General features: G+C 43.4%; 1 protein-coding gene across 7 annotated transcripts in view; it reads left to right on the forward strand.

The window, feature by feature from the left end:
- ppargc1a (peroxisome proliferator-activated receptor gamma, coactivator 1 alpha) overlaps positions 1-20,791 on the forward strand; it is a 171,980-nt gene that overhangs the window by 120,804 nt on the left and 30,385 nt on the right. For 3 of the 7 annotated variants that reach the window (XM_086059061.1, XM_086059066.1, XM_086059062.1), the window contains exon 3: positions 19,476-19,655. In XM_086059061.1, the coding sequence (XP_085915187.1) occupies positions 19,476-19,655 (180 nt within the window). Of the gene's footprint in view, positions 1-17,546; positions 17,862-19,475; positions 19,656-20,791 lie in introns of those variants that run through there. The other 4 variants (XM_086059063.1, XM_086059064.1, XM_086059067.1 and 1 more) reach the window with 2 other exon arrangements.

A 20,791-nucleotide genomic window follows, 5' to 3' on the forward strand; every position in this document is an offset into this window, starting at 1 on the left:
ATATGGGAGTTTCGATGACTCATTGAGGGCGGAGGTCCTGTGCTCTAAATCCCCAGACCTTTATGTGTAAACCTATAAAGGGATGAATCTTGTTTTTGTTTAGTGAACACAATCCAGTCCAGAATGTTTGTCTACCTTTGAGAGTTCAAGTGCCCCAGTAGACAGTTGAGTTAGTTGTTAAAGCAAATTCAACCTCAGAGTGTTAGTTCTGTCTCTCTCCCACCCTCCTTCGTCAATGAGCCTCATTGTTTAGCCAATAACACGTTTGCTCTCATAAGGACAGCTGCTTGGCCCAGAAGGTGTGAAATATGGGATACCTTTTATAGCACATTACCCTGCTTTTGGGGGAGAAGAAAAAACAGCTCCTAAAACCAGCAGGCCAAAACAGAAGGCAGACAGGCTATTTAAAAGGCTCTTGGAATATTCTCATCAATAGCCTCTCATTGACCAGTTTTCTTAATTGATTGAGGGAGAGGAGAGCTAATATTTGTCATTTTGACACATCCATTATGGCAACGTAGCCCTGTCCACTAGAGCTTCAGGAGTGTCAATAAATGAAAATGGATTTCGGGTGATGGTGACAAGCATCTGAGGACCTCTCGTCTAGTAATAGGATCATTTTGAAATAGGAAAATCCACTCGTGCTGCTCCCCTTTCAGATAAAAGCACAGGCGAGCCGTTTGCACCATTGAAGCTATTCCAAATGCCTGACATTCTGCTACGACAAAGATGACATTCACGTATTTATTGGTTGACTAACTTGTGAGGGTGTCACATTCTATTTTAGATGCAAAACAGTTATAGGCCTTTTAAAATTGACTGAACACCACTCTATTGTCAGTTTTACGAGCGACCACACATCATTAAAATGACAAGACCAACCAGTATCATGAATTGCTTTCATGTAGATTCGTTGGTCTTCGTTTCTCAGTCTGCTGGATGGACGTTTTCATCCAGTTTGAACAGGAATTAGGAATTTTAAAAGTTTAATTCTCCATAAAAAGAGTGGCTAAAGTTTGCAAACTTTCCCAAATATGACAGCGGCCCTTTCTAAATGCATCCCCTCGGTAGAATCTGCCGTCGATACGGTCAGTCCTCATTCGATTAGAGCGCGCCTCATCTTCGGCTTGTACTTGGATTAGCGGACAGCGTACACGCACCCGGACTTTCGCCGTATTCCACCCGCTGCTTGTCAGTATGCGCCGGGCGCCACGGATCAGTGTTTATTGAATCATTTCCCAAATAGGGGAAACGATAATTACAAGAAGTGGCGGCTCGGCACATTATGCAAGTGCTGCGCCATGACTTTGGAGCCAAACAGGCCTCCTTATTAAAGACAAACTGGCCCAGCGAAGCTCCTAATCTATTTCTAGGATTTCCGAAGATTCAGCTATCCAGGGATTAGGCCTTTTCTCACAGATTTAGACTGCTTCACCCCCTCATCCCCACTACCACCTCATCCTCCTCCGCCTTTTTTCAGTCAGGGCCCCCCCCGACTCACTTACTCAGACTCATCGTGTTGGTGTCTGCAGTTTGTAAACTTGGACCTATTATGTTCTAAGGCTTTAAAAAGTCTAAGCCTAAAAAGTAGGTTTAAGTTATTTTTATGAAAAAGGGTTTACCTTTTTCAGGGACCTCAACATTGTCGGACGGTAAATTCTAAAAGGTGGAGTGCGCAAAGCAACGTTTGTTGATAATTTTGATAAAATGGCATTTACAACAGTGAGTTGAGCTCGATCCATGCCACTGCGCAACTCCCCCAGGCATAATTAATCTGCCTAATACAATGCTGACGTGAAAACAGAAGTTAATAACATTTTTAAAATAGTACTTTTTCTAAATAAAAAAAACACTGTTGGTTTACACGGTAACACTGTTTTGGAGCTGGTTAACTTTTGAAAATGGATCATAAAGTGATTTATTTTTGAAAACGACAGTGAGCACACTGAAAATTGTTGTCTGGGATAACAGAGTGCATGCGTCTACATCACCAACTAATGGTGTGGCATGCCTATTACAGTGTTTTTTTTGTTCTGGGTTTGCAAATGTAAGTCTGTATCTGTTGCTGAAGTCTATAAATTGTCAATTAAATAGCCGTTCTTGGCGGCTCTTAGGCAGTTGAAGGCACATCTAGTAGCAAATTGACGCACATAAATGTTGGCTGTGAAGCAGCAATATCATTTGACATGAAAAAGATGTGTGTTAACAATATCGCCTGTCTTATTTTAAGCCTTAAACAGCTTTGCTGCGATGTGGATGCAGTATTTATTTGCATGTTATAGCATCTTACGAATCATCGATTTGCTGTGACAAACCTTTAGATTGTGACGTCTCTGTTCAAACAAAGCATTTAAGACAATGAAACAACAAAGTTAAAGACAACATTACTTCTCACTGAAATATAATTTATGATGCAGACAGCTGTATGTGGAGTGGAAAGGTCAAACCGGGGGGTGCGGGCTGGGGTGTGAGAAAATGTCAAACACGGTGGTCGGGTGGTGCGAGCAGCCACAAAGGCTGCAGGACAAAGTTTACAGCGGCTCTTGTAATCAGCTGTGCTCACGTTTAGGTCCGGATGTCACGGCGATAATATAAATACAAACAAAGACGTAAGTATGAGTTACAGTTAGTTACAAACATGCTAACCTTGGACCAAGCTAGCCGGGAGACGACCTTAGGATCGGATAAGTTTGCACGTCAAACGTTTGATGCCCGTACCATTTTGAGTTGTTTGATTCCAGTGCAACTTACCCAACTTTTAAAAATATGTTCAGTTTTAAGCATTTAACTTTGATACTGGAATATCATTTCATGTAGGATTCTCCTTTTTAGAATTTGTAATAAGAGATGCAAAAAAGGTATAAAAAGCCAAGTAAGTATTTGTTTATGCATCACATGAAGCAGTTAGACTGCCTGTCCCTTATGCAATATGCTTCTGGATTGTAGTGAATGTCCCTTATAGAAAAATGTGGAAATACATGTACCATTCCACCCCTAGCTTAAGTAAACACAAAAGATGTACACTATATGAGAAAATATGGAAATGGGAGTAAAAGGGGAAATTGAGCTGCAGCGGTAAGCCTTTGGGGTGATTACCTTATCTCAGTTGAAACCATTTTAATTTAACCGCCGAAGCAAACAAAAAGACCATTCGATAAAAGACTGCAAGCTTGGTGTAGTTGGACTTTCTCTCGGGATGCAAACTCATTGTGACCAGATGAGACAGTTCGATCAGTCTTCTGGTGGGAAGCAGCCTCAGACGAGACGATGAGACTTGGAATAACCGCTCGCTAGCCTTCCAAGCCTCGCCAACACTCGGACATTGCCGGCTGCAGATTTGAAGAAGAAGTTTGGCTTCCACTTGATCCCTTCAGCTTTAACTCTGAGCTGGAAAATAGGCATCCTATCAGCGATTTAAACTAAGATTCATGCAGGGATTATCTGATTAAAAGGCGAAGAGGAGAGCATCAATTAACAAAATCCAACCCCCAACAAAACATTTTTGCCAATATTTTTCAGAGCCGTCTGTAACTTAAGCTCCTTTTCCCTGTGGAAATCAAGCCAGTAGAAGCACGACTTATTCATGTTTGGGATTTGACATGTTTCTCGTGGATTAGACAGGCAACAAAACATTGTGTCACCCAACGTGACAAAGCTATTATTCTATCAGCTCAAAAATCTGCATGATGGGACCGGGCGTCCAATGGTCTGTCACCTCAGGATGACCTCTCCATGGCGAAATGTCCGAGACATCTTTGTGTACAATGCGCTGTTATCTTGTTAGCCACGAATATGGAGATCTGACACCCCCGCCCCTTCGGTGAAGTTTTATTGTATCCTGCGCCATTGTGCATCTGCCACATCAATGGCCAGATAAACCAGCAACTTGTCATTTCCAGTCACCTGAGCTCCCCAGTACACAAATAACAATAAAACACTGCATGCAAACAAGTGGCTGCCCATAAACACAGGCAGAGCGTCCTTATATCTTTGACTGTTAAGCCTAATTAATGAGCCAGGTATGGAGGGGCGATAACTGCTCAACAGCTATTATCAGGCCAGCGTGACACTCACTACAGAGCATCTCACAGCACAAAGGCCTTGTCTGTAGTCAATGGCCGGTGGCGGAAAGGACGAGGAATCAATTGCAAGAAGAGGAGTAATAAAGGAATTAAAAGGGAATGGGTGATGGAAGCAGGCAGTTATTACAAACGGCTCGAGAGTTGCTTGGCATCGGGGAGTTGCCTGCTTTGAGGTTTACCAATGCTAACGGAAGTGACGCTGCAAATGAGGTTGAAGATAGAAACCTTGTTTGCCTAAGAGCTCATGAAGAAAAAGAGAACGTAGATGGTCACAATATGTCACACTTTGTCAACAGGCAAAGGTGTCAGATAGATGTGGCAACTCTTCACCCAACTGCCTGGTCAGGTCATTTTTACTATGACATCACTAAATTCATTTGAATGACAAGATGGATACGTTCTACTTTATGTATTATTTTTAAAGGGATCAGTGATGACCTGAGTGATCATCCAGATGCCAATTTCCCCTAACTGGTCTGAAATGATGATGATTGTATGATAAATAATGTATCTTTGTTCATTTATCTATTCCAGCAACCTATCGTGATAACAAATAGGCTTACTGTATATTATCTTCTACAAGACACATTAGCTTTGTCTTCAACTAAACAGACCCAATGAGTAAATTGAGATGACATCATCATTATTACAGTATTGCAGTAACCCTTTTGGGACATTTTTGTTTGGTGACGTGCAATGAGATTTTTCCAATATAAAATGTGCATCTTGGCTCAGGAAAAGTTGGGAAACAGTGATGACTGGATGAGATGACGTCTTCTGATTACGGGTGGTTGGTAAGGTGTAAGTAAATAAAGTTCTTTAAAAACCGGAAAGGTTTGCATCTCCCTTGTCAAAAGGTATCAAGATTAGCATAATAGCTAATCCTCGCTCTACTGCTTTTTGGCACCTCCATGCAATAATGGGAATGGATTATGAGGATTCCCATTCTTCTTTTTTACTGGCAGTTTATTGGGCCCACATGGTGAAAACAAAACACAAAACCAGATCAAGGTCCACTGCTCCAAATCACACCTGAACGGCACAGCCTGGACATCACGGTTTGTGTTTACAAGCTCACTCCAGTCCAAAGCTGCCTTAACTGTCCCGACATGTGATCTCTGACTGCAGGCAAAGCCACTTTGCTCGGGCTTCATATCTATTAGCGATGTTTCGTGTGAGCTGGCGTGCGAGGCAAGCAGCGGAGCGAAAGTGCCGCAAACCGCGCTTGACGCCGCTATCTCATGTGGAAGGCGGGAGGAAATAAGATTCCATCCTTGCCAAGACTCATCACCAAGCTCTGCCCAGTTCACCATTTTGACCGGTTTCAGAGCTGGCTGACTCAGTCCTGTCTCCCTCCCCCTGCCGCCATTTGTAAATGTCAATTCCCACAACATCCTGGCGCTACAGAGATGCTGCCCTTCAGCATGACAGAGTTCTCTCACGAAAGAAACAAGCAAATTCATCGCTATCAATAGAAACGTGTTCATGTTATAACAATGGCGTTTCAGTCAAGAACAGGCTATAACTTAATCTTCGCGGAAATAGTGTTTGGGCCTGGGAAAAGGTAATTTGCAGGCCCGAATGGCGGCTTTTGTAGTGGACTTGAAACGAGGCTACTTGATATGGAATGAGAAATCCGGTTTCTCAGCTATCTTAACTTCCCCGCGAAAAGGGCCGCCGTCGTAATACGTTATTTTGAGAATGTCATTTTCCTGCAGTGCCAGTAATTAACCCCGCTCACAATACGGTATTGGAAACACCACAGACACAATTCCGGCCCTGGGGTTTGTTTAAAAGACTCCGCCATGTGATAGGATGTGTGTAACAAGGGAATGGAGAAGGGAAAACTTTATCTTCGCATAGAGCCTTTTCTTGTGCATTCTCCACCGGGTTTTATTCAAAACTGCTGTTCCTTCACTTCTGCTGAATTGGGTTTTGTTCCCGGCTAATTCTAGCTCGTCTCAGTCGGCGGACTCGTGGGAACCGCCGCGATCGCTTACAATCACTTCAGTCAAACACCTGGGAGATAATTGACTGGGCTTCGGTCAAACTTGTTTTTTTCTTCTCCCCTTGTGCTCTCTCTTTCTCTCGCTCGCTCTCTCTGTCTCCTTGCACTCTGTCTTTCCTCTAGTCTTCACAATGCAGACAAAGCGAAGGTACAAAAAAAGATCAACATCGCCAAATCCATTCCAAGACAAGACAGTGTATAGATGGCCCCAGACCCAAATTGCCTTACCTGAGTCTGGGCCAACATGTTGTGGAAAATGATTGTGAAACGCTGGTCTGAGCTTGGCAGTCCCTAAAGAGATCGAGCCCAAAACAGAGATAAATAAGTGCTTGGTTTCTTTTTACCCGCCTTCTTCATATATACCTCGACAAAATCCTTCCAGACCTCATTTCCAAGCAAAAGACTGAAGTCTAATTGTAGGAAAAAATGTCTTCTGCACCTGTTTAAATTGGCGGAACAGTTCAGCTTGTTAAACACCAATAGAAATGCTGAAAATGTAAAACATACTGCATGCTAACAACTAACTTATTTACCAAATAAAAACTAGGTTATTGATTGTGGTTTGATCATTTCATCCAATATTTGTGCGCTATTGTTAAGTCAATTTTCTTTTGTTTGTTTTTTAATTTAAGAAATGCTACATGCTGCGAGCTACATGTGGACGACTAAGTTGTTCAGTGACCTGGGGTCACCATGGCAACACATAGATGCTCTTCTCCTCTTTCCAAGCCAGTGTATACCTCACACAATGATTATTTTCAGCTTCGTTGCTACGGGATGCCGTCGACGCCAGCTATTCTGTCCACGCCGGCATCAAAGTCCGACAAGGGGTCTGTATGCGCTTGTGATGTGGCCACGCGTTGTAACCTACTCGGGTTGCAATTGAAAGCATGCTTCGGTGGCTGTCGCCCACTTCTCCTTGACCCTTGTCCCTTGCCCGACTATAAGAAGATCACTGCGGCCCTAATGATGTCATGAAAGATGCAGTTGTCGAAAGTCTTCTTGTTTAACTGAAATAAGGTATGCAGAACATGTTGTTATTGCTGTAACTACATATAGGTCTTTATTGCCATTTAACCTCACACAGTTGATTGTGTCACAATGCTCATTTTCAGTCAGAGTTATGGGGATTTGTTCGGATTATAAAACTCTCTCTCCACATGGGAAATCGTGGAAACTGGAAGTCAAACCATCGTCATCAGAGCACCCGACTATGTAGGCAAGGTTTTAATAACATGGTAACATTGGAGTTGTCATGCAAGGGTAGAAATAAGTTATCAACTGTTAAAACAGTAAAATATGTTACACTATTAATAGAAAGTCTTGCCCTTGTTACTCATCGTGGAACCTCCCAGCTTCTTTTCAGGCAAACATTTGTTAACAGTTAACACTTCCAAGACTGGTGTCACAAAAGCTATATTTGAAAGCCAAACTACAAACGACAGTTTCTACCCCTCAATGTGGGCCAAATAATCAACCAGCATGTCTGCAAAGAGATCCTGTGTTAGGACTCATAGTGGCTGTTTCACCATGGCAACGTGACAAAAGCATCTGACAGTTCCTTGCCATGCTAAGGCCACTTCTCTCCTCACTGAACATGCCTCTGTATGATTTTTACTCTTTCCCAAAGTCAAGTGGGTCATCAAGGGGGCCCATTTTAAAGATCTGTGGTGGATCCTGGAAGAATCCTTCCAGGACTGCACAAAGGTGAGTGAAGAAAGTTTTGATTTATAGTCAGTTTAATTTGACATTTCTTTTGTGACACCAGTCGTAAAACTGTGTTGAAGACAACCATCAATGTGTCGACAAGTGACACCAATGACACCTTTTTTGTTATTTTCAAACATTTCCTGAGCATCACCATTTCAAGCCCATTGTTGTGAGATCGGAATATTCAGTTACCACAAACCGTATCTGTCTGATGCGGTCCAGTGATGTAAATAGAACACATTCACGGACACGCCCAGTGGCGCGAACATCGTACAGAAGACGCTGCCTGGGTAGTTTGCGTATTTTTCCACACACAAGAGTGCACCTGTTGTCAGCACGCACGCACGCACACACACACGCACGCACTTATCAAAGTAAAACAAGTTTTAGAGTGCAACCCTGATTTGCATTTGCATGTAAGAGAACACAGTAGATAACAATCTTTCCACATTTATGCCAGGATCCAATTCGCTTTAATCTCTCCTGCATTTGTTGCATGTGTATTTACGCTCTGTTTGTGTGCGCATGTGGAGATTATTTTCCCCACTGTTTTCCTTTGAAATTGAAGTCCGAAGTCTGCGCGGAGGAAAAAAAAAGGCACCTTTCGCCCTTTTCCATCTCCACTGAAAGTCACGGCCAACAGTGCCCATCAGTTCTGCTGTCTTTGCGTTTCCACTCCACAAAGCAATAGCGACTGTACTATTCTTTAATGGAAGATTAGCTTCAAATGCAAGCTTAAAAGATTATGCGCTTTCATATACGTCTTTGTCAGTCCAATTCTCTCCCTCATGACGGAATCTCACAATTTTTGGTGGTCGCAGGTATCAACTTTACTTCATTTGTACACAAAAAATCTAAATTCATGAATTTGTTATTGGATCTTCATTTTTCAACTTCTGAAGACAGTTTCTAGACAATGCTTTGACTAATGAAGCTGTTTGTATGGGTTTTGTCTGGAAGAAATTTTAGAATACAGTAATGGAACGTCGTCACATAAAAGCCATTGTAAATAAATGGGTATCTAAGAGTGTTCAAGGGATCTTGGATGGGGAAATGGGGGAAAAAAATTAGCCAACAATTGCCTCAGTGGTGACTCCAGCCAATTTGTTTTGTTCAAACCAAAATGGTCGACGAGTAGGGATGTGTCTACAAAACAAGATTCAATACTGTTTTCAATGCGTGCAGTGTGAAACGATTCAAGGATGGTTCAATTTGAAAGTGGAGTGATTGGAGTCGGTTTGACTCAATAGGATTACGATTCAATAAAAAAATGGACGACTCAGTTCATGAGGGTGTGATGCAATTACTTTTTTGCTGTCATCTTCCATACATTTGAATGACCTTGTCAGTACTGTAAATGTGCCATTTCCTTCTAAGATGTATCGCTCCCAACAAGTCATCCAACAATAACGACCATATTGGTCGTTTCACCATGCACCAAAATACGACCACATATTGTGGTTTAGCGACCTCTATTGGCCATGTTAAATAGTGAAAAAATACAAAACTGAGACTCGAACCCCGAACACTTTTCTTCCGACCAGACGGACCGGGTTCGAGCCTCACTTTTGGATTTTTGCGCCATTTAACATGGCCGATAGAGGTCGCTAAACTAACATATGTAACATTTGGTCGTAATGTGGCACCTTTTCAAAACGACCTATGTGGTTGTATTTATTGGAGGACTGTCTCATCGCTCCAATAAAAGACAATTTGTACCTCGGTTTATTTCAAAGTGGGGCGATTCAATTTGGGTTAATTCAATGCAACAGCTGCAAATGCATCTTTTAAAACAAAAAACAATTTTCCAGTTCAAAACGTTTTTTTGTTGCATCTCATCAACTACTAAAATGCACAATTCTTAGCCTGCAGAGGGCGCTACTGAGCGTACTAAACTCAGTATCTTCTTTCTTTTTCGCTTCCTGTTGGTTTCCCCTCAGTACGTAATCCAAAAATCCCCAAAATGATTTTGCTTCGCTGTGCAATACGTCCAACATGTCCGCCAAGAGCCTGTATGCGTAATTTATTACGGCTCAGTCTCGTCTGTCGGGAATATTAATTTCTCTCGCCGCTGCCATCGACATCGTGCCATCCGACTTGGCGGCATTATGAATTGTTCTGACTATTTGTAATGATGTCCTGTGTAGGTATCACCATTACAGGCGAGGAACTTAATTTGCCTATTGTTAATTAATTGCTCCGTTCTTGGCGGGAGTAATAAAAATGCTATTAGGTAAAATACCTTTATCATTAAGCTAACTTTGTTAATATGGCCATCAGTGGGGCTCCATAAACAAAAGCTTCACACTGGGGTAATTAAAAATTCACATCATTAATTATGCAGGATAGAAGATTATTCAACGTATCAGAGCTGTGTTGACAAATCCCTTCCCAAAAGTTTCCTCACTGGGATTGCATGTCTTTTTCTTTTCCTTATCAACTTCCTGCATTTTATACACGTGTAAATCATCGCTGGGTATTTTACCACCAGTAGTTGAATGAACGTTCTACTTATTCCGCAACGAACACATGAAAGGCGGGGGTGTGACGCAAGCCTCTATAAAAAGGTGTTTGGCCAGAGCGCCATAAAACAATTGTCAGGTTAAATATGTGTCATGTCAGCTTAAATGAACACACATTTAACCAAAGATAAAGAGGGGTAATAATAGGGACCTCCTGTGGAAGATTTCAGGTACTTTTCCACCCTTGTGCCATGGATGTGAAATGTATCGTATGTAATCCTAACCCTATCATCATTTTTTTCTCTTATCAACCCCAAAACACAATTCTACCAATTTTCAACCAGTTTTAGTCTCATCACTACAGCCCTCAAATTTCACAACGGTGAATCCATGTACCTCCTTCCTCATAGCCACCCCATTCCCATTTTCTCACCTTTCCAGAAAACCTGTAGTGAAGGTGTGAAATTGATGTAATGGAAAAAACGAGGCGCCTCAACAAGGCCCTAACTTTGTTTCCTTAGGATTTCAAAACGCAGTGGCGCACCTTTTAATAATCTTGACAGCGTTTGGATTAATAGGACAACGCGGGAATACAGAATGTCGCGGGGGATTCTCCGAGGTAAATGTGAAATAATGAGGCGGAACATCATCCGAAAGCTCGCCTCCGACAACAACAACAACGAGGGGGAATACTGTACAAGGTGTGCAAGGGCAGAGAAGCTCCCTTTGGTTATATTCATCCCGACATCTCCCACAAGAGCCACGAAACGAGACTCTGACTTATCCCGAAGCTTTACAAGGAGCGATAAGGCCCGTTCAGACATATTGTTGCAGCCGGGAATGACCCACAACATGAAAGGGCATCTTGGCCATCTCCTATTGTGTGCAGCCACAGTATAGAGTGAGTTGCATGAACCCGAGAGAGAAAAGCATTGCCTCTCAATTAAGCAGTGACTGCGTGTGCCTAAATGAAATAGAAGTGACTAGGTTGCTGAATGGAAGTACCTGTAAGTGGGTTAGCATGTAAATACACAAACAAGTTTTTAAATGAGTGTTTAAGTGCATTAGCATGTAAATAAACAAGTAAGGCAGTTTGACTAAAGACGTTAAGGAAGTAAGCGTGTCAGCGAAAGGAAGTTATCTCAGAGGACATGGCGCTCCGGTTTCCCGAATCTTGCGTGTCATATTTCCTCATGTAGATGACATGCTAATTACTCCTTAATTACACGCGTCATCTGGACCAAAGTGCCCAATGCCAGTGCTGATTAATCACCTTATTGTGGCGGTGACGGCATTCCCGGTGGACACAGGATGCCGCAAAACCCGCAGCTGGGAATTATATTGCCGCAAAGAGATTGTAGAACTAATGGAAATCGCTTATTTTTCCATATGACAGCTTTGTGACATAACGATGGTATGGGAAAATCAGCCTTTGTTTTCAGAAAAACATGGTTGCTCTCTCTCAGCACAATCTGCAATGTGCTTACATCAGCCTGCACGTTTATGGAAGGCTGCCAAGCCGGCCGCAGATCATGAAAATCTGTATTTTACACACGCATTCAAGGTAATCATGCTATGGCGTCTATGGAGCCGCGTCTGGTTACAACTCACCGTGTATTGCAAACGAGGGAACGACCAGAATTTCCATTCCCAAAGCGTGATGCTCGCAAAGGGGCAGTGAGGTCATTCAACGTCACAAGATTCTGCCGCTATACGGTGGATTCTCTTTTGACTGGAGTAGTTTGCAGTATCTGATGACCGCAGTCCAAAATCTCTTTTGATGGCTCTTGTGAGTTGTCAATTTAGATCACTTTAGTTTGTTGACTTCTTAGTAACACCATAGTCCTAAATCTCATTTAAAAGCAACCACAGTCAGTAGAAACTTTAAGGTATGGATCAGGTCTTTTTGGACCTTTACCTTAAGTAAGTTCATAAAATACAAAGTGACCAACACAAGTTTACGTTGAATGTGTTGGTAATTACTAGAGGAAATTGCCATTGTGTATGTTTTCATATTGGTCCAAATACTAGCAAAGGTAAAACCATCTGGGAATCCTTGTAAGAAACATGTTCCTTTTTTTGTAAAGCATTGTAATATCTTGGAGCATGATCAGAATAATGTGTAGCAGCAACCATTTGATTACCCCTGAGATAGTGACCAGTGTGGTGGTTTATCTACTGATATGACATCTTTGGCCGCCTCCATCTTTTTCCCGTCCGTCCATATCTACCTCTAATTGAACCTCCCGTCTTTGCTGCTCACTCGCTCTTGCTTTTGTTCCCACCTGTCACATTCTCCGCTCTATCCATCCGCTAGCCTTTTGTCTCTTCACATCTATTGACAGTCACTGCTCCTTTTCTAGAAGGTGTAAAAATGCAGCATCTGAGGGTGAAATAAAAGGTGAGGAAACAATCAGTTTCACTGTGCCATAAGGAATTTTTCAGCCTGGTGAATATACAGGCGTGTCATGAAAATGAGGCCAGACTCATGGGTGTGACTTTTTGGGAACATTTCTACCTGCCATTCCAGCTTGCCTCCCACTGATGCTTTTTGAACACGGCGTTCCACAGGGCGCACGCTGCACTCCGGCTGACCTAATTCCTCCCTGGCGCTCTTTCAAAGTGCTGAGCATCGCGAGCACTGCTCTGTCAAGGTATCCAGCCCCGCCTCTTACCATTAATTCTGGAAATCAAGCAACATCTGTTGTGCTTTGGGGCTCCTTGTGATTCACAGGAGACATTTTTTTTCTTTAGCAAAAAAGATGCATTTGCCTGAAGCGAGCAATGAGGTCTCAATGAATTTTTCACATTCCGGAATACATTTTGTTGGAATCGTCATCACTCGCTCAAGCTATAGCCACTCAGTGTAAAAGATTGAGCTGACAGTTTTTTTTTTAGCAGCACCAGACATGTTGTGTCTCAGAATTTGTCTAAGCACAAGTCTTGTTTATCTGCACAGCCACTCACTCCATAAATTTTAATATTCCTTCGGAGTGCTATATCCAAGCAAAGTGCCGCACAATTCCCAGCCCCGGAGCGCCAGTTTAGCGCAGTCTTCGCCCCACTCTCCGCATGCATCTTGCATGACTTTATGACTTAAAACAAGTTCAATAACATCACAACAACGTAGTAGTCGAGGTGACTGATATTAATCATCCATGGTGGGTGGCAGCGTGGAGTATGGAGGGAAGGCATGTCCTCTGTTGCCCCTCACCCTCCAGGGCCCCCTGTGTGGGACAGATGCTATTTTCAGTTCCACGGCTAACTGGCCCATTTGCCTCAATAATGTGGGCCGCGGTCTCCACGGGGAAAGTAGCCGCCACCACTGCTGCCATCCTGAGAGGGGCTAAATGACACAGCGGAATTCATCGATTGAAAAGATTTGCGCACATTCCTTAATCAGTAGTCTCCTTTTGATCACATAGGCCGAAGTCTTCCAAAATGACCGTAGTCTGGAATATCCTGAAACCTCTGTAGTCTCCTTGACGACCATAGTCAGTACTCTCCTCTGAATACCATGGACCTAAATCTCTCCATAAACTGTACTCTGTACTTTGTTTGAAATGTTTTCTTGAGATGCAACATCTCATTTGCAAGAAAGGGTCCCTTCTTCTGAGACAACCAAAGTGCAGTACTTGTGATGATAGTCCAAAATCTCTTCAGATGATTGCTGTCCATAATAATCTGAGATGGCCGCCATTGGTACTCTCCTTTGGCTGTAGTATTGGATCTCCTGAGACGACCGTGGTCCGTAAAAAGTGTGGTACGGATAAGGTCTTTTTGGACACTTTATATTGTAACAATACTAATACTGATATAGAACAGTTTTGAAATCACTGTAATGCTTGAATGGCACCTCCTCTTTTACTGCAGTTTGCGGGCATGCTTGTTTAGAATGTTGGTGGACCAAGAGCATCGTGCATTTGTAATGGCTCCTTATTGCAGCTTGAACCCATTGGCCATCACTCAATTGACATCTGTGGAGCTCTCCGAGATGAGACATGCTAAGAAACACACACGCTGCCACTCAGGCCAGATTGAATATTCAAACAAAGATAATTATCTGTGGATTAGCCCCATTTTGGCTGGGGCCACTTCCACTTGTCAGTGGACTCCTGGGAGAGATTGTTTAATCATTAAGACCTTTCACTCTCTGTGAACTGCCAGCAGCGCAATTCGGTACGAGATGGGTCGCAAAGATGTATTATGCCCTGACTTGTGAGCCATTTAGCGATGAAGCGCCAGCCATAGTGAAGCCAATGAAAATCTGCACTTTTAATGGCTCCTTTTGAAGTGTATTTGTCAATGTGCGCCTGCGCCACGTGCAACATTTAACGCCTCGAGGGAGCGTCCGTCACATGTGCCTTCAGATGGGTGTGAACTACTTTTCACACTCCATCCTATGGACCCGGCTCCACTCCATATATACACAGTGTCCAGAAGAGTGGACAGGCGGTGTGAACGAGAGTGCCGCCGCCATTTTTGGAAGTTTGATTTGACAGTGATGTCAGTCAGCATGGTAGGGATACAAGTATTTCGACAACTGGGAGTGACAAATGGGGTTGATAGGGGTTGAGTTTAGAGCTTCTGATGGAAAGAACAAACTTGTGTATTGTTTAAGAAACATTTGGAGATACATCCATCCTTTTCCTTTCATAATCATCCCCATCTCCTAGTCTGCTCACATGAACCTAATCAAAGGGTAACTCAAAAGTGTCAATCATCACATTGGAATTATTACATTACATTACATTATTTCGTTTTGTCATGCAGAATTGGATCAGATGAACCTTTTGAGAGCAACTCACAGAAAGAAACAGGATGTAGCCTCGAGTTTCCTTTTAGGTGTACATATGGCGCCGTTCTGGGGCCCAGGATGTGATTTTGAACTGTTCGTTTTCATTATCAAAGGAGGACAGTTGAGTCCCCGCTGCTCTCTCCTATGGTGACCCGTGTGGTAGCGGTCCATCTGGGCTCAGTGAGGTCACTGCACACGCCACCTGCTCCGATCGGGCGGTGGCGTGGTTCTTAGGTGCCATCTCTGCCCAGTGTGCAAGGGGGAAGCAGATATAGAGATTTAGTGCTACATATACACACAAATGCAATGGTTCATGTTGCTCGCAAATTCCCACGAGAGGTCTGAAGTGTTAAAGCACAATACTATACAATGCATTTTATCGTTAAGAACTTTTTGTTAGTTTTTTACTTTAGGTACAATTGTATTTAAATATTATGTGCAAGCTTGAAGTGTTTTTGAGGTGGTACTTTTGGGGTAACGATTTAATAAACCTGTGGAATACACCAGAGATGTCCCAATCTGGTCAATAACACTAGCAGCAATGCTAATGCTAACACAAGAGGTGTCCTGGCTGTGCTTTAGCCCACTTAAGTAGGTGATTCTCGATCGCCATAGCAACAGCAGCAACGCTTTTCAAGCCAAAACCCAATTGCTGTTATTTGAAGATCAAATGACCACATAATGCTTCTTAATAGGCTTATTAAAGTGGAAATAGGGGTGAGCTTGAAACATAACTAACTAACTAACTAACTGGTTGGATTAGAATAAGAAAAGCATGTTTTTGTGTAAAAAGCCTCTTTGTTGAACATATCCACAAGGCTCTTGTTTTGATTTAAGCCAGCTCATGTTGCCTATACACGTTGTGTTGACACTGTATACACACTTGATACTGCCAGCTGTCCTTTTACTGCTTCTGAATGGTCGAAGAAATGCTGAATTACAAAGCACACCCATTTCAAGTCTGTCTGCAAGCAACCTGATCTGTCAGGAAATCCAAACCTCACCAGTTCCTTTTAAGAAAGCTTCAGACATAAGTTTGAACCGTTTACTCGTGGAGAAGTGCGAGAACTGCCATTTCAAAAGTCTGGCTTTCTTAGCTAGCAGGATTACGATAAACCGGCTGGTCTCTGTTTATGATCGTGGGTTTTTATGTAAACATGATTATACAGATTTATTTATGTTTATTTGTTGTAGCTAGCGGGATTCCACAAAAGCTATTAAGGCAATTTGCGTGACATTGTCAGTGAGTGGCGCATGTAAATCTTTTGCGTTCCTATATCATCTTTTGTGACACGAAAAGTGTTCAACTTCTTGTGTTTGGAACTTCATATTTTGAGTAAAGAGAAGTTCTGGCTGACAATTGAGCCTTTGACAGCTCTGACAAAAGCTGAAGGGTCAGAAGAAACTGTCAGCCAGGTAAAAGAACATCTTTTTACCCCAACATTTTCAGAACACAAAAAAATCGAAAAACTTTGTGAATGAAAAACACATTTTATTTTGGATGTGGTTTATTTTTTCCCTCGGTTTGTTAGCTCACAAACATATTTTTCATTAAACATTTAAATATTTAACAAAAAAAGGTTTGATGAAACTGAAGAAACTAAAAATGAAGAAGCAGTTACTTACTAGTTAATTTTTAAATTTGTATGTTAGTGAGTGTTCTGTGACATTTTTCATGTTATTGGTTTTGCTAATGGATTCAGCAAAAACTATTTTCCTGACAGTTTTTCGAGACGAGTGTGAGGGCTAAAAAGAAAAATATGAACCATAACTAATTTATGCCTTTATCCCTGACATTTTGGACATAGTACAGAATGCTTTGCTTGTTGTTAGCTAGCAAGTTTACACAACAGTATCGACCTGCAATGTGAACGTTCCATACACCCTACTGGCAGGTTGTACTATACATTGATTTGAAGTTGTCGTTTGGTAGAACTTGCTGGCTGGCAGGAAAAGTTTTTCTTTGCGGGCTGGGGAAGAAATCCTTTTCTCTCCTTCTTCCCATGATGCAATGCTGTTCACGGTAAAACTCTGGTAAAATACAATAAAGTGTGAACGTGGTGCAATCTGCAGTATTGTAGGCTATATTACAAAAATGCAATATCTCAGTGTTTTTTGTTTAGTTTTTTTTTTTTTTTTTACAGCAAATTCTTACAGTTTATGTTTGAGAGCTGTATTATGCAAAAAAAAACTACAAAGCTAATATGTTGTGAAACGTCCTGTAGGTGTGGGAAATCTTTTATTAATTTGTTACTAAATGTTTATTTGATACTGTAGGCTACATTAATTTTTGGTCTGTGCAGTTACAATTAATTGACTTGCTGTTGCATGCAGCCTTGCGCGTTTGCTTCTATTTGTTCAGAAAGCCAATAGGAACGCTCGCAAATGTTCAAAGTGAACATGCATACGGTGGAGAAAGAAAAAAAAACTGCAGGAAGACCACGCCCCCGCCGCGCGCGTCACTGGCGAGGAGCGTGGACGCGGAGTCACTCCCTGCCTACTTTTAATAGCTTTGTCATGTGATGGAAAGCAGTTGTAAGACAGGTGCCCTCGGTTCATTCTCGGCGAGGGGCAGCAGTTGCCTGTGTGCGAGCGTGTGGGGAGCGTGTGGGGAGCGTGCGGGGAGCGTGGATTTCTTTTTTACTTGATTTCTTCCCCCCCTTTTTTTCTTTCCAGCTCCTTTCCCGACGGTTTTTTAACAAGTATTTTGGGGGGTTGTTAATTTTTTTACGGAGCCGTCATTCAGTGGCTGGATGGCGTGGGACAGGTGTAACCAGGACTCGGTGTGGAGAGAATTAGAGGTGAGCACCATGCAAAACAAAACAAAACAAAAAATCCGAATCATTCTATCCTTGTGGACTGCTGGAGCGACGGAGCTTTTAGCTGGTGCTGAGTCTTCTCTTCCCGATGCGTAACGCGTAATGTGGACCCAGTTGAGGATGCACAACGCAGGACTATTTGGCAACTGTTAAACAAGCGGAATGTTTTCCCTTTTTCCACCTTGATTCCTGGTGTAGCTTTCGCAAAAAAAGGGACATTTTCACTCTTCGGATGTAACGCTCCCGTGGTGCGTTCGGTACCAGAGAGGTATTCTCGCGGTCACAATTGTGTGTGTGTGTGTTTGTGTGCGCGCGCGTGTTTCGTTTTACGCACGGAGTGCCTTGGTGACCAGCGTCCGTGCGCGTTATTTTGCAAGGGAGCAAAGGTTTCGCACGCCAAAAAAGGGGGACCACTGTTTGACTTTCGATCTTTAATCAGCCACATGAGCACATTAGCACACCATTCGACTTTTGTTTGTTTTCTTTGCACCTGCCAGCACTTTAATCTCCGCCGTGCTGCGCAGTGATTTTCTGCGGAGGTGCGGATTATTTCCCTGCTTGTGGAGATTCCTCCGCAGTGCTTCACGATTGTGTCCAAAATGTGCGCACACGCTATAAATATTTGCAGCGGAAGGAATAAGGCTGCATGATCTTCCTCTCGATGCCCTCAGCTCGGTTTATGTGCGTAAATCACCGATTGTCTAGTCTGTGTAACGCTAGTCCATCACTTTGCACCAGACTGGGAAGTCCATAAGATAATTGGGAACCTCTGGTTTGCAGAACGTTTGCAGTTTTTGGTTGCCGTGCCTTGTCAGACTGGATCATCACACAGGCACAAGCGCCCCGCGACACCCCCACCCAGTCGCGTGTGCCAACACAACCCAGCTGTCTCGTCACAAGTCTTGAAGTCAATGTGTATTCGTGTGAGGGGACAGATGAACTGTGACACCGGTGTCTGGGCAGCCCTCGCTTTGCCTCCTCGGCACAAGCGACACGTCCCCCGGCTTTTTTGACCTGAGCCCAACCTCACGTCCCGTCCCTCCTGCTCAGGCAGGGCGAAGCACCCGCCTCAAGGATGTCCATGTCTGATGTGCGTCCAGGTAGCTAGATGGAAGCTTTGCTGTGTGGAAGTTTGCACCGTATTTCGCTCTCTGTTGATGCAAAGAGGCAGCAATTGGCTTTGCACGCTGTCCATCCTTGGCTGGCGGAGGTGCACCCCAGCAGCCCTCTTCCAGTCCCATTCGCAATGACCCTGCAAAAAAAAAAAAAAAAATCAGCTGAGACATGCAAATTAGCCCAACCCCTTCCTATCTTGCGCTCTCTCTCCCTCTCTCTGTTTGTTTTCACAACATCCAGAGCCTCGTTCGACCCCCTCACCCCCTCTCCTGTCCTGTTACAGTTGGGCTGTGGGGGTGAACGCAGCTGCTTTGTAAAGTTCACGACAAGTCGTGGAGATTACATAAAATGTCAGCAGGCATGCGCGCCGATTGCATGCAAGGCAACCGCACTTTGCAGGTTGGGGGATTGAACGACGTGGCCGTCAGCTCTGTTTGTGTCGCACTGATCGTCCTTATTGATGTGTGTCCACCTTCACAGTGTGCTGCCTTGGTTGGCGAAGACCAGCCCCTCTGCCCCGACCTCCCCGAACTCGACCTCTCCGAGCTGGACGTCAGTGACCTGGACGCCGACGGCTTCCTGGGCGGCCTCAAGTGGTACAGCGACCAGTCGGAGATCATTTCTGCGCAATATGGCAACGAGGCATCCAATCTTTTCGAGGTAGGTCATGGCAGCATCATTTTGCGAGAACGATGTGTTGGTGCTAAAAAAACAGAGCAGGCGCGCAGGGGAGATAACGTGAAGCTTGATAAGCCCAGCGGGATCTTTGTCCCCTTATTTGGGGCCTGACAGTGGTGGGCCTCCTTATCAAAAGTGTTTATTTCAGCTTCCACTTACTAATGCGGCTCACATCTGAAAGCAAACTCTGGACACGTCGTAAAGAAAGGCTTCTCAAAAGCCTTGTAAAACTTTAATCTTCCCCCTATCACCCTTCCACTGTTCCTTTTTTCTGTTGTCACCCAGTGAGGCTGCCAACAAGGTCGATGATCCAGTCTGGGCCATAAAGCCGTCAGTCTCGCAGTCTTCATTAGGAGCCCTTATCGCTGCTGTAGATAGACAGGCGGAGGCCAGAATTGGACGCGGCGGCCTCGCCTGAAGGGGGCGAAAATGGCGTCGAGTCGTGTCACGCGCTCACGTTTTCAGCTGCTGTCCATGCGCTCGGTGGTCCTGCGGGCAACACTTGATAACAGGCGAAATTCCTTCCGTGTTTAACCTCGCTGGCCAGCGCCAAGAACTGTTTCACTGACTTTGTGTGCGCCTCACCTCTGCATACGCACACACGCGCAAATGGAGTCTAAGTGGTAGCTGGCATGACTGACTGCCGTCAAGCCGAGCGATATGGTTAAAAATAACAAGTGTCAGTTTAAGAACAATGGAAGTCCGACTACCTTTAATAGCTTTTAGCTCTACTTCATGTTGCAGGTCAAATTGACCATGTTGAATTCGTATAATAATAATACAATTTTAGTCATTATATTTTGGAAAGGTAATTTTCATCTTCCCAATTCAATATCGGTTCAGCAAATTGTCTGAAACAGTTCACCTCCTGGCCAGTAGGGGGTGCTTTGCGTGTGATTTGCTTTGTGTAGACAAAAACTGCACTCAACCAAAAACAACAAAATGCTGACCAAAACAAACAACAATGGTGTGACGTTAGTGCCTTCCATTTTGAAATCTGATGTTTGGTAAAGTGGTCTTTTCTAAGATCTACCGGGCAGAATTTTCAATGATCCATGAGAAAGTAAATATTATTTAAGTTTATATGCTCTTTACTTTTTCAGTGTTTATCCCTAACT

This window comes from Leptonotus elevatus, chromosome 17 (assembly GCF_054856555.1).
Source record: "Leptonotus elevatus isolate MCC_2025b chromosome 17, RoL_Lele_1.0, whole genome shotgun sequence".
Lineage (NCBI taxonomy): Eukaryota > Metazoa > Chordata > Actinopteri > Syngnathiformes > Syngnathidae > Leptonotus > Leptonotus elevatus.